Source organism: Cydia splendana, chromosome 3 (assembly GCF_910591565.1).
Source record: "Cydia splendana chromosome 3, ilCydSple1.2, whole genome shotgun sequence".
NCBI lineage: Eukaryota > Metazoa > Arthropoda > Insecta > Lepidoptera > Tortricidae > Cydia > Cydia splendana.
Window position 1 is genome coordinate 20575450 of NC_085962.1, and position 13744 is coordinate 20589193.

Sequence of the window (13744 nt, forward strand, 5' to 3'; positions counted from 1 at the left end):
TGCGAAACATTGGTTTGCCATCTGATAGTTTTGCCAAATGATACTATGGGAAAAATTGTTTGAGAAGTGATAATTTGCCAAACAATTTTCGGCCACATATTAGTAAACCCACGACCGAAGGGAGCGTTTTAAATCAACACGTGTTGCGAATTGCCTTTTCGCACGTGTATTGTACAACGTTATACAGTACAAATGGCCCTTTAAATTTTAGACATACGTCCGTATAGTACTAGTTAGGGGTCGTCCAGAAATCATGTGATCGTTTAGAGAGGGGGTGGGGGTAAGAAAAATATCACGAACGAGCACGATGGGGGAGAGGGGGTCAGAGATGATATCACGTGTAATTTTTTTTTTCAAAGCGGGAAAGATTAAAACAACAATATTGCTCAAAAATTTAATTAGATCAAATAATCAGCTCTATTTTATATGCGTATTTACCCAATAAAAAACATCATAATTATCACGTGATCTTGTGGCAGGGGGAATTGCGTTAAAAGGGGAGAGGGGGGTCAAAAATAGGCCAAATATGATCCCATGATTTCTGGACGACCCCTTACCGCACTATGGCGGTAAATGGGGCGATATAAATGTGTACTGTAAAAACTTTTCTTAACTTTCCAGACATTTCAATATACTTTTAGATTATATTAGTTAATCTACCTTCTCGACAATTGTAGGTACTTTTCTTTGATTTTGATTTTGGCTATTTTAATCATTGAAACTTGTCGCAGTACCTAGTTGCATAATACATAATTATTATATGTATAATATTCACCTCTATGCTACGGAATTCTAAAAATTACTCGTCCGGGACTCACACGTTGCTATGTTGAAGGCTTTTCTAACGGCAAATTTTGTTTTCTTACAGCTTTAGTGGTGCGATTCATCACCCGGCGATTCATCGGGGAATATGATCCCAATTTGGAGAAGATTTATGCCTTTCAATCTGTAATTGACAACGAGATGGTATATTTTGAAATATTGGACTCTGCGGGGAATCCTCATGTGAGTTATGTATGTTGTCCTCTAATAAAATTACGGCCACACATACCGGCCACACCGGTGCTCAAATAATGATGAAATGGTTTCAGTCTTTTAAGTCTTATTAACAGTCTGCTGGCTGCTGCTGTGGTATAAAAAAAAAATAGGTAACAATTACAAGGAGTCAGACATAATGTTTAAAACATTTTATAGTACAATAACTTTATATTATAGCTATTCTTTTTATTTTTCTTCTCATTATGCTTAAAATATATTGATTTGTTATTACCATTTTAACTTACCTTTGTTTTGGCGATATTTTAGCCACCTTGTTTTCATATGTACTTACAGCAATAACACAACCTATAATTGAGTCGCTTAACTTCAAACTCGGGTAAATCCATCTGTCAGATTATGCGATTTTGGTATTGACAAAAGGTAATAGGGTAGATATTCGCTGAGAGGGTCAAATGGATTTACCCGAGTTTGAAGTTAAGCGACACAATTGTGATTCGATGTACGCACTGTAAGCATACTTCTACGCAATACTTTGTACATGCTCATCTTTAAGTTGTAAGGTAGATGAATAATGTGACGAATTCTTTAAGCGTGTTACCGTTATGTAAAAAATGTAACAGTAATTAAAACGTAATCGTACCTAACGTTAAACGTATTTAGTAGATATTGTAAACTATAATTATGTAAGTAGTGTTAATAAGTGATTTTATAGTTATATTATGTTAATAAGTGATGTGCCTGCTGCATGCTAATTAGTATTAATGCTACCCAAACTGGTATGTACCCATGTCCGAGCTCACGGTTTATAAATTTATAGTAGATTGTTAACCAAGGGTTGAAAGGCACCCATTTCTGTCGAGGTATTTTGGCGCTCGAACGCAGTGAGAGCGCCAATAGTCCGAGGCGGAAATGGTGCCTTTCACCCGAGTTAAACACTCTACTTTTCATATCGAATGCGAGGAAACCAAACAAGACAAGGCAATTTCGCAAAATCAGTAATTGAAGTACCCAATAGACCTACGGCCATGATTTTTTTCCTTAGGACTTACTTGCAATCGGAGACTTTACAAGTGTGAAGATTAATAACCCCTAGCGAAAATCATTTAGATTGCAATATTTACGAAAACACACATTTTTTAACAAACTGCAGTAATTTTAAAATGATTTGTTCATTATAGTATGAAAATCAGCGGGATTGCCTCTTACTTTTTAATTTTATACTTTTTCGTTCTAAAAGCCGCAACAGACTACCGGACCGCACCGCGACCTTAGTGCGCCGCACCACGTAATAACATAATAAAAGTATTTTAAATATTAAATAATAATTTAATTAATAATATAAGAATTTTTTATCTTGTATTTTATTTTATTTTCATGAATATTGTGCGAAATAACTTTAAAAACCAATTTAATATCGTACAAACGTTTAACTGTGGCTGTATAAGATTCTGCCTTTGCTCATTTACGCAAGTGTAAGGTTTAAAAAAATTTTTTGGTGTATTCCTTTTGGTTCCCGCCTTATGAAATCGAGTAAATAGAATTCAACGAAAGAAATCAAGAATAATTTGTTTTTAACAATTTACTTATATAATTTTTTACAAAAAGAGGATCAACGTGGGATTAGTAAAATTAATCAATTACCAATTGTTGCAGGCGAGGAAATAAAGACCCTATTTTTCCATTTTATTTCCACCCACTTGTTCATGGGACGGGGACGCAGAGGAGTACACCACTTTTCTGCGCTAGAGCATAAACGTATCACTTTCTGCGCACCTTTTAGAACAACAACGACCCACTTTCAGAGCATGAGATATGAAAAATAATAATTAAGTTATACATATATTTCTCGTGTAGGTAAGTGAAATGTAATTTCTTATTGTTTATGATATTTATTTTTGGTCCGATCGTGTCGAAAATCGATGTCGGAATCCCTTTAAAATATGTAGTACGAAAATATACTTTCGGTTTAAAAGCTCTTGAATGAATCTACATCATTGATCCTGTAAATTTTAATGGTGTCAAGTTTATACAGTCAGCACTTCAGCAGCAGAAGTTGCTAAGCGAGCGAGGTGTTGAAAATTATCTTGACACGACTTTATTTTTAAAACACGATCACGACGGCAAACAATTTTAGTGACTTTCCCTGGCTACGACATGGGGTCTTTTAGATCTGAATAATTCATCAGATCATCTGATGCATAACTTTATTCTGGAGCGTTAGCGGGTCGAAAAGATCTGTAGTGTATGCATTTGCTTAATTGTCATTATCTATGTAATTATGATGTTTCATGCGAATATTTATATACTAATATATTTTTAAGTAGCCACAGTAGGTTACCTTGTAGTCGCAGGTTAATTCTATTTATGGTTTGGTTGCAAATAAAGGAACAATCTGTCGGATCATATCGGCCCGCTATCCGTACTGTTGTTGCCAGTGTCGATAACTTTTTAGTGTTGGGGGTAGAAATTTAAAATATCGATATCGAAACACAATCATTTTAATACGATAATTACACTTATGGAACTCATATTTGAGACTTTGTACTTATGGTACATACATTCCTTGTACATACATTGGTGTAAATATTATTTGGTGTAATATTTCGCATACCAAGTATGATCTTTCTAGCTGATCCATCCTCTCTTTTCTTTTTTACAGTTTCATGTTCATTCTCACTTTTTTCACACATAAACAACATTTTTCTTGACCTCTTCATAATCGATAATTTATGTTAATTTGCACTTTGACGTCACAACCACCTACACACTTGGACTGCACTAGCTCAACTGATCTACCATCTAGTACGGCTATCGGGTCACCGGGCATCGGATCTTTCGGACCCCATAGCCGTACTAGATGAAAATACTTTCGTCCTGGTCGGTAACGGGTCGAAAGTAACCGATGTGCTGTTTTTTGTGTAAAATGTCTATATTCAATAAAACATTGACAAACCACAAACTGTCTCACTTCTACTCATACAAAATCCAAAGATATCTGTCCCGTACCAGCGTTCGGAACAGCAATTTCATCCCCGCACCGGAGGAAAGATCTGCATCGGATATATTCGACCCGACGCCGCCGTGAACGTGGAGAATGAGAGCGTGTCAAAGTAATTTTGAACACCTCGCCCGCTTAGCTACTTCAGCGGGCTTAGCAAGGTTATATCATATTGCGCGTGGAATCTACTGTCGTCTTTTAACGATAGTCGTATTTTTATCGTTTTGCTGAACATGGTTACGGGTTACGATAAGAATACCACGTCGATATCGTATAAAGTTATCCACTATCATTCGTAAGTGACCACGATTGTCTATGCCTAGAGTTTATGAAAAATCCATTTAATGCCTGGCTTTATTAAAATGTCGGACGTGTGTCGGAAGATGTTTGAAAACGAATAGTTAGTTTTATTACTACACTTCCAAATTGAAAAATGTTTAAATGAGTGACAGCTTTATACAAATTGACTTACATTATAACATGCACGGATAATCGTGTTTTCTCAACTGACAATTCACTTGACATTGACAAGCATCGCGTACGCGCATGATTCAGTGAATTTAGTGAAAATACAAACCAAGTCGAAGAAAAATACTGATTTGCTGTGTAAACTAAAGGAAATGCCACCCAAAATGTAAGTTTCTCTAATTTATTTATAGAAAAAGTTATAGTTCGTTTGATCATTAACTGGTTTTGTCATGAATATGTTTAATTTCAGTCGATGCTTCGGCGCACAAGAAAATGCTAGCCAAATATATAACTCAGCATCCCCTGTTCGCCTACACCTACAGGGAGATTCATGAGCCTCTCGGAACCCAGAGATACAAAATGCAATGCTGCACAGTGCACACAAGTTCTAAGATCTAGAAGAAAGGATTGAAGATGTAAGTACACCTTTCTTAAACTAAAATCATGAAAAGTTTCTGGTGCCTTTTAATATTATTGACACTTAATATCTATTTCTTCTCATTCTATCTATTATGTTCTACTAAGTGACAAAAGTTTGTTAAAAACCTGTTCTATCACTACTATAATTGCAGGAAGTTGATTTGGCAACAAGGATGTGTAAAAGTTACACTACAACAGTACCTATGCATAAGTACATTTATTCACACTGCATAAAAAGTGCATACTTAAGGGTTCTAACAAATATTAAAATCTTTGAAACCCGTAGACCTCACTTTAAAAACTTATATATTTTTTTACTCTGTTTGTATATTCTAGAAGCTGGTTTTGTAGCAAGAATAAAAGTTTATTGAAAAAGAAAAAGACACACTTTATGCCATAAATCTAAGACATAAAGATAAAATATTATTAATAAGTATTTAGTTTTTATGCCCGTTCCGGATGTCCCGCTCACTTAAACTTTAAGTCCTTCCTCTTCATAACCGTTTTATGTATGATTGTTTTGCCGTTCAGGCAACCTATCTATGGAATGCACTCCCTCTACCTGTAAGACAAGCCCCAAGAAAATTTGTTTTTTGAGTAGTCATGCTCGGTAGTTATCTGCTAAATGTCTCGTCTAGTGTCTATCATCCCATATACATATTAGTACATTTATTTTTATAACATATATGTATGTTTATGTTAGTATGTATATCTAAGATATACCTACTGCATTTGCTTTTTGATTGGTTTTTGCACCAACCTTTAGTGTTTATATGTGACGTCCCACGGGTAAAGGTACCTTATGGCGGTTGGCGCTTACGCTATTAACTATTAACGCCGCTCCAATATTATTGCGGCGCTATGCGACGTAAGCGCCAGCCGCCATAAGGTACCTTTTGCCGTGGAACGTCACATATTTGTTTCTATGGTTGACTAGTAGGTGATAGATAATGCCTTTTGGCATTAAGTTCGCCATTTTTACGTAATTCTATATTTTTGTGCAATAAAGTTTATAAATTAAATAAATAAAGTAGCCATACCCACAAGTAACTTACAAATTCCCTGCAAGAGTTAGGCCGGCGCCCCACTGCTGCCCACGCTATGTACACGACCCACGTTCCTATACAAAATTTCGTGGGCTTGCCCACGGTTTGTATTAAAACGTGGGCCGTGGATGTAGCGTGCGCAGCAGTGGGGCGCCGGCCTTATTCAATACAAATAAATTGTATTAGTACCTATTCTACTAAGATTATAAAAAATATAATACCTACTCGTACAATATTCTTACTTATAACATGTAGGTAATATAGGAATACTAGGAACAGTTATGTTAGCACTAAAGCTGGCCATATACATTTGACAGCTAAGTTTGACCCACTTCCCGATTTCCGATTGAGCTGAAATTTTGCATACATAACAATATGTAAATCGGATGACAATTGCAATATTATGATGACATGGAGCTGATCTGATGATGGAGACATGAGGTGGCCATGGGAACACTGTGATAAAACAACGCAAACTAATTGTGCTTGGTGTTGTTAGAATGGACTCATGGAGTATTAGTTGCCTGTTGAAAGAAAAGTACAGTCAGCGATAAAAGCTTGTACCAAAAATTATATTTTTGCCAAAAACTTATTTATATTGTTAGGGCTTGGGAGTAGAAGCTGGTTTCTTTACTGCTGGCAGCTGGAATATTTTTTTTGTGTTTGGTAAAGTGGTCTATTGTACCTATACCTGACTATGGGAATGATTTTTGCAGCCTATGTATGTGTGTGGGTATGTTTGTGTCGTATATTACCCTAGCATAGAATATCTGAGATACATTTTGATAAATAAGGTGTTGGTTGGTTTGTTTTTATGACGCAAGTGGTACAGAACTACACTTGATACATAATACAACTTTAATAACGGATAAATAATTACTAGAACAAAATTCAATTTATTTTCAATCGATAATTTGGACAACTGTAACAAAAAAATCCCCCTGGCTTAAAAACGAGAGCTTTCTAAAAGTGACATTAATTTCACATAATTTGCCAATGAACCGCTGTAAGTACTAGCCTGCGCCTGACCTCATCTAATATAATTTGTTTCTGTTTCAGTCATAACATATTGGAGGCTTGAAAGTGCACATACCCATAGATTGGACGTTAAGCTCAACGAGACCATGCGATGCATCTCAGGCACTATCCGATCTACAACCGCCACTGGCTGCCGGCATTGAGTCACATTGCCCCTCCTCACATCCGACGACTCAAGGCGTTGAAGAGGGAGGCTGAGAATATCACGAATAACCCCACAATGCCTGTCCACGAGGAATTCTGCCGCCCGACTGCCCGCCGACCCTGTGCTACAGCTGGGAGCCTGAGCAGCTTTAATATTTCGGATAGGTGGATAGCGGAATGGTCAGCTTCGGCAGCTCGGAGTTGCTGTATATCTGACCCAACTAAAAAACCAAAAGGGTTTGACCTTCCTCGGAAAATCTGGTGCCGCCTGAGAACCGGACATGGCCGCTGCAATTCAGCCACACAAATGGAGGTAGACGGCTTTCCCACTTTGCGAATGCAGAATGCAGACCACTTAGCATATCTTCCAACGCTGCCTACTCCACTCCTCCTCCACTCCTGGGCCTGTTGAGGACCTGAAGACCGTGACACCTGACTTGGTTGCTTGGCTTGGCAACCTCAAGGCTACACTCTGAATGCCCTCATCAGTTTATGATATGAAATGAAATCACTTTATTGGAGCATTCCACGAGCTGTCCCGTACAAACGCATTTTATTTCCTGTGTTGCGACTTTTTTTTTCGCCATTTAAAGCAAGCGATTAATTTTCCGTGCATGTTTGACCATTTGTCATAGAAAAGGAAACTCTTATACCTGCAAATCTCCAGAAAATCTGCATTTCTACGGGACAAACGGTAGACAATTGCATGGAATGCTCCATTGCCAAAACATGATAAGTTGATGGTAGAAAAAATATTAGGAATACAAACCATATACCTACATATAAATTCTATGATAAGTATGTACTAAGTTATTCTAGGTTAAGTACTAACTTATTGTCTACTCTATACATAGGTAATTACACTTAGCAAGACATGTTGGCCGTGGGTACCAAGCTCAGCATGTGCTAGACTGGCGTCCAGCGCTGGTTTTCAGTTTGGCCCCTTTTTGTTGGAGGTCTGAGAGGAATGTTGATCTTTTCTGCGCCGTTAAGCATTCTATTTATATTGGAAACGAAACTTATAGATGAGCAGTTATGAAATAGCAATACTACAATATTATGGATATCAAATAAAAGCTAGTGAGAAGACCATTCCAAAAATATATATATGTGTCATACCTATCCACAAATAAAACAACAAACAACCTTTTCAGTTCATTAGTATTATCATTAAGCGTTTTACAACGTAAGTTAGGCCGTCGAATCAGACAGAATGGTAAGGGCCCCCGCTCAGTGGCGAAACTGAGGCAGCAGGGAAACTTTTGTCAGTCGTATTTACCACCACTGTGAAGTGTGAAATGCGGATGGTAATCTGGCCCACAGCGCAAAAGAGAAAGACGATCTTTTAGGAACTCTTTTTGCATCGAACTCGACCTTGAAAGACGACGGTAGCGCCCTACCGCCCACCATCCCGTAGTGTGAATACTCTATGCCAGAAACTTCTATCAAGCAGAGGGATATTCGGCGGGAGTTGCTATGCTTTCGTTTTATAAGGCGAGCGGGCCAAGTGCTTCAGAGTTGTGTCCAGTGTTAGCGCGTCTTACGTTAGGGGTCTCCTGTCGAAGTTACCATCTTATGGACTGTCCAATAGACTACCTATTATGCAAGTGGATCGCTAGCCCTTTGTCCGGCAGGCGCATATGAGCCGTAGTTGACGGAACCTGCTTCAATAGCTGCTGCTGCATATCTGTGACATGTTGTCTATCGACGACATTCATCGATATGTGGACTACTGAGGCTTCCTATACACTATACAGGATGGCTAAAAAATAACTACATTCCCGTTGCCAGGGAGGTTTTGGGATTATACTGAGTAACTTTTGCTACGGGACCAACCTCGAAATCGCGAAAAAAATAGTTTACCCTCCCATAGAAATTGGACCAGCCAAAATGTATGAAACAGCCAAATTTTTTTTCGCGACTTAGGGGTTGGTCCCATTTCGTTTCGGAGAGGGGGGGGGGGGGAGGCGCAAATTTGGTGCCTGCCCCGGGCGCCATATGACGTTCCTGGTACAAAAGCTGTTCATACTTCATAGTAATCCAGCGATAAAGCTGCTGGCATGATGGGCACTTTCACACCGGGTACGGCAGCCAATGATTTGTTTGTACACCTACATTTAATGTGTAAATAAACTTTGTTTAATTTTTTGGCAATAGTTGTTTTATTTACCCATTTATAATATTCTCTCTAGCACAGAGCCGAAATTGTTAACTTATCTATAGAGTTTAGTAAACAAAAAAGACTTGACAACACCACAAGTGACGAGAATTGTCATTCTTGTATCTACCATTCTACCTAAATGGAATTTAACATAGTTTTTAATATTCAACATTAGTTATTGGCGTATTGAGTCTGACCGCAGTTATAGTCACTAAAGTAGACTTATTAGCATAATAGATCATTTAGGAATATTCTTATTTGACCTCACCGCCAGACTCACTAGACGCGTCGTTAAGACGCGTCTTTTCATACAAACGTAGTCCACATTTTTCTCTCTGGATAATAACATTAAATATTTTGATACAATTTGTTGTATATCATATCAACATCAACTACAGCCATGCCCCTACGTTTGTTCTTTTTTTTTAATTTTTAATTATTATAAGAGTTAGAATCATTTAAAAATTTATATGTAATCTGTCTTCCGCTCCTAATTTTTACAATAATCAAAAATTCGAACGTAGGGGCATAGCTATATGGTTAATATACATTAAATTATGTAAAAATATTTTCCATAATGTCAATATCCAGAGAGGAAAATGAGGACTACGTTTGTATGGAGAAGCGGAAGCGGCCATCTCCCTTTCCTCTTAAGTAAGAACGTGCCTAAAATGTTTTTATTACCTATGCTTTCATTGTACTATACTGCATATGAGTCGGATTTTACATTTAGAAGCTATAATATCACAAATTTTGTACGCATAAGGCTAAAATGAAAAATAAGAATAAGTGACACCTACATTGAAGCATGCCCGGGAATGGTGTTCTGTGTGAAGATTATCCGTCTTGAATGTTTACTAGTCTCTACTTGTATAGAAATATAGGTAAATTAGGTAGGTATTTGTGTGATAGTAAAACATAGTAATAGGCGAAATATGTATTTATTAAGCTTATTAAGAGCCGGTTTTGTGCATGCTTGCATGCTTAGGAAGTTTTTTAGGAGCGTCTTCTCTAATTTTTCCCTTGATCCACGAGAAGTTTTCTGGAAGAAAAAGAAGGAAATAAGTAAAAGTAGGTTCATGTGGCAGCGATGGAGTAAGTATTTTCACATGAGTGCAGTCTAGTGCACTCAAGATATATACTAAACAATCGCCAGGAATAATATCCATTAAACAAGGCAGCACATTAGAACTAGGTGCCTTAGTTAAACCTAATAAGTATTGCATTCCCAGATTATATATCCCAGAGATAACTACTTATCATACATAACTATCAAACAATGGGTAGGTACATATCTCAATGCATAATACAGCCGCACTCATACTTATTCAAAAAAGGAAAAGTTACTAAGACAGTCCTTGTGGAAAGTCACAGTTTTTTATGTCTAATACTTAATTCAGTGCTCAAAAGAACTTACCTTCTGTTTACAGCATCTACAAACTGCTCGAGGTTCAGGCTTACAGTAGTGTGGCCAATCCAGTCAGTAGTGCTCCAATGGACAAGCCATGATCTTGACTAGTCCCACGTTGGTAGTTAATTGCCATCAGCTAGCAGGTGTAACTGTTACACACCAGCAGCTGCTGCTGCTGCTGCTGGTGTAGGTGTGCTGCTGGTGTGGTGTATACTGTTAGAACCTAAAACAAATAAGTACCTAATTACAGTACCGGCCAATAATATATCACCTCCATGCTTTTACGGTATAACTTTTTTTTATATTTGTGAGTGACTTCCACAGCTTTAGGTAGTTTAGTAGTATTCCTTGTCCAGCGATGAGAAAAATTGGTCTATGTAATGATTTTTTCATAGAGGTTTTTTGTTTTAATGTATGGTCAACTTCATTATTTTTAAAGAGCTTTTTTAGTAACTAGTATGCTGAGTCTCTTATTGTAGTTCACAGTATTTCAGTATTCATAATATCTTATACCTTTAAACGAGCAATTCTTGTATATTTATTTATTTATATGTATATATATTTCGGGGATATCGGAAACGGCTCCAACGATTTCGATGAAATTTGCTATATGGGGGTTTTCGGGGGCGAAAAATCAATCTAGCTAGGTCTCATCTCTGGAAAAACATGCATATTTATATAAAATGACTAGTAAAATATGAAATCTACAAACTAACCTACTACAAGTTCATACAAAAACACACAAAGGTGATATGTTATTGACCGGTACTGTAAATCTAATTTTGTCAAGTAGATTTTCCCCCTGGAGGTTAGGATATGAATGTTGAAGTAAATAGTAGCTTAAGTAACCTCTGTTAGTAGGTTAGTAGCATAAGTAAGAGATTGTACAACAGATATCTTAACATACTAACTTTTACATATAATAATGAGGCCGGTACCTAGTATTGAAGAGTTTAGTAGCATTGTCATTAAGACGTCTGTTTTACATAGAATCAATGATTTCAAATATAATAGGGTCTATGCATAGAATACATATTAACTTTATAAGAAACACTGCAATTTTATAGCTTTACCTTTGAGATGTTTTGGTAGGTAACCCATCACCGTTTTGAAGCTCGGCGTTAAATTCGGCACATAAGTAAATGCACTGCACACTCCTTACGCACTCTGTAAATATGCCGAAACTCTTCGTCCGTCATATCAAATGGGCTGCAAGTGTTTCTTAAAGCTGTTTACGATATTTTTCTTCAACAGCAGCCGCGAGTAGGAATAATAAAATTTGACTTCCCTGCGAAGAAAATATTGACAATATTATATACAGCGGAACATTGTAACTAATAACTCTCAATATAATCATAGAAAAACTGATATTTACCTGTAATTTATACCTTAAAATATGATTATTCACTACTTTTGCTTTCACGACAAGGCTTATCGTCATCTAAGAAGCACGTAGTTAAAATTAACTAAGTTGAACTGTCAAAATGGGACAATCTGTCAAATTATCCACATCTTATCCAACGACCATGTTATGCAAATTGTCTTCTATCATCTACCGCTGTCAAATGTGGATAACTCCATATATCGTCTGCAACCATAGTATGGATGATAAAACCGACGATAACGGCCGTTTTATCCACACCTATTGCGTGATAACTACCTTGTCGTACAACCTTGCTAAGCCCGCTGCTGTTGACTGTACACGTTACTGATAGAAGATTCAGACAAGTGTGATAGTGCGTCTGCGCAAGTGTGATACTTAGTGAAAGATTCAGACAATAGCAGGTGATAGTGCGTCTGCGCAAGTGTGATAGTGAAAGATTCAGACAATAGCAGGTGATAGTGCGTCTGCGCAAGTGTGATAGTGAAAGATTCAGACAATAGCAGGTGATAGTGCGTCTGAAGACGAACTACTGTTTAGAAAGGCAAAGTTTAGGTAATAAAGATTAAGAGAAAGGTGCTGGTGGACTTAAGTTTCAAGATGACATGTACTGGGACCGCGTCGAGCACCAGTACCACCACCTTACTAACTTGTTTGATCCTAAAGGCGTATTCAGACGGGGACAATTTTTTGCCAATCTGATTAAATTGTCCGATCAAATCAGGCCGTGCCAATTTGGCTCGCCGAATTCAACCGCCGATAGTGACCGATATTACCGATAAAATGGTGTGCGGACGCAAGCATACCAATTTGTGACGCCAGTATTTTCGTTCTGGGGCATTTTTTTCAATTTAGAGGCCTCTAATATCACCATAAATCTAAAATTGGTGATTAAATTGGAGATTGACGCCAATTTCATTTCTGATCAAATCGGTCGATTTGATCATCCCGTCTAGATACCGCTTAAAGCTTTCCTACAGTAAAATTTCAGTAAATAAAGGTAAATAAAATAAATTCGCGATAGACCAAAATTTTCCAAATTTTTACACCAAATGTTTACATTCCCTTATGTTTTTAATTTTATTTGTGTTAACGTTTTGAAAACAGTTTTGAAGGAGCCGAGGCTTTTCGTAGTGAGCTTTTAGACATGTTCAAACCCCTTAATAGCAACGTCACAATTTTTAAAGAAATATAAACTGTACCAAGTATTTGAGAGATCGAAGAATTACATACCTACTATACGTTGTTTCATTTGATTTGTTAGTTAGTCTTAATTAAACTTTCTTTGAGTGTATTGAATAGGTAACTAATTATAGTTTATTTGTCCAGGAGAGCGAGTACACAAATATGGAGAGCAACATCAGGTGGGCGGAGGCGTTCATCCTCATGTACTCCGTGACGGACAAGTGCTCCTTCGACGAGTGCCATCGTCTCAAGTTCCTAATCAACTATAACAAAAGGCGGCGCAGGATAGCTTCATCTATCAAGGTTCATTTAAGAGTCCTAAGAGCATAGCCGCCGTTTTACAATCGAACTTACGCACTCATTTCAAAATAGCACGCCGAAATAACATGATACTTGGTATACACATTAAAATAACATATATCTATTGCGGGTATAGATATATACAGATTATACAGACAGAGGTATATATAGGTATTAGTTTTCATTGCTAGAA

The 13744-nt window shown here is 37.3% G+C and overlaps 1 protein-coding gene and 1 long non-coding RNA gene across 3 annotated transcripts in view; one reads left to right on the forward strand and one right to left on the reverse strand.

Moving 5' to 3' along the window:
- Nucleotides 1–13744, forward strand: part of LOC134806891 (ras-related and estrogen-regulated growth inhibitor-like) — a 42710-nt gene that overhangs the window by 22097 nt on the left and 6869 nt on the right. The window contains exons 3-4 of one of the 2 annotated variants that reach the window (XM_063780313.1): nucleotides 869–1014; nucleotides 13396–13554. In XM_063780313.1, the coding sequence (XP_063636383.1) occupies nucleotides 869–1014; nucleotides 13396–13554 (305 nt within the window). The remainder of the gene's footprint in view (nucleotides 1–868; nucleotides 1015–13395; nucleotides 13555–13744) is intronic. The other variant, XM_063780314.1, reaches the window with a different exon arrangement.
- On the reverse strand, nucleotides 10202–12297 carry LOC134789407 (uncharacterized). Its single transcript, XR_010144052.1, has 3 exons — nucleotides 11759–12297; nucleotides 10692–10908; nucleotides 10202–10316 (listed from the first exon to the last, which is right to left on the reverse strand). It is a non-coding gene; the product is annotated as an uncharacterized LOC134789407 (long non-coding RNA).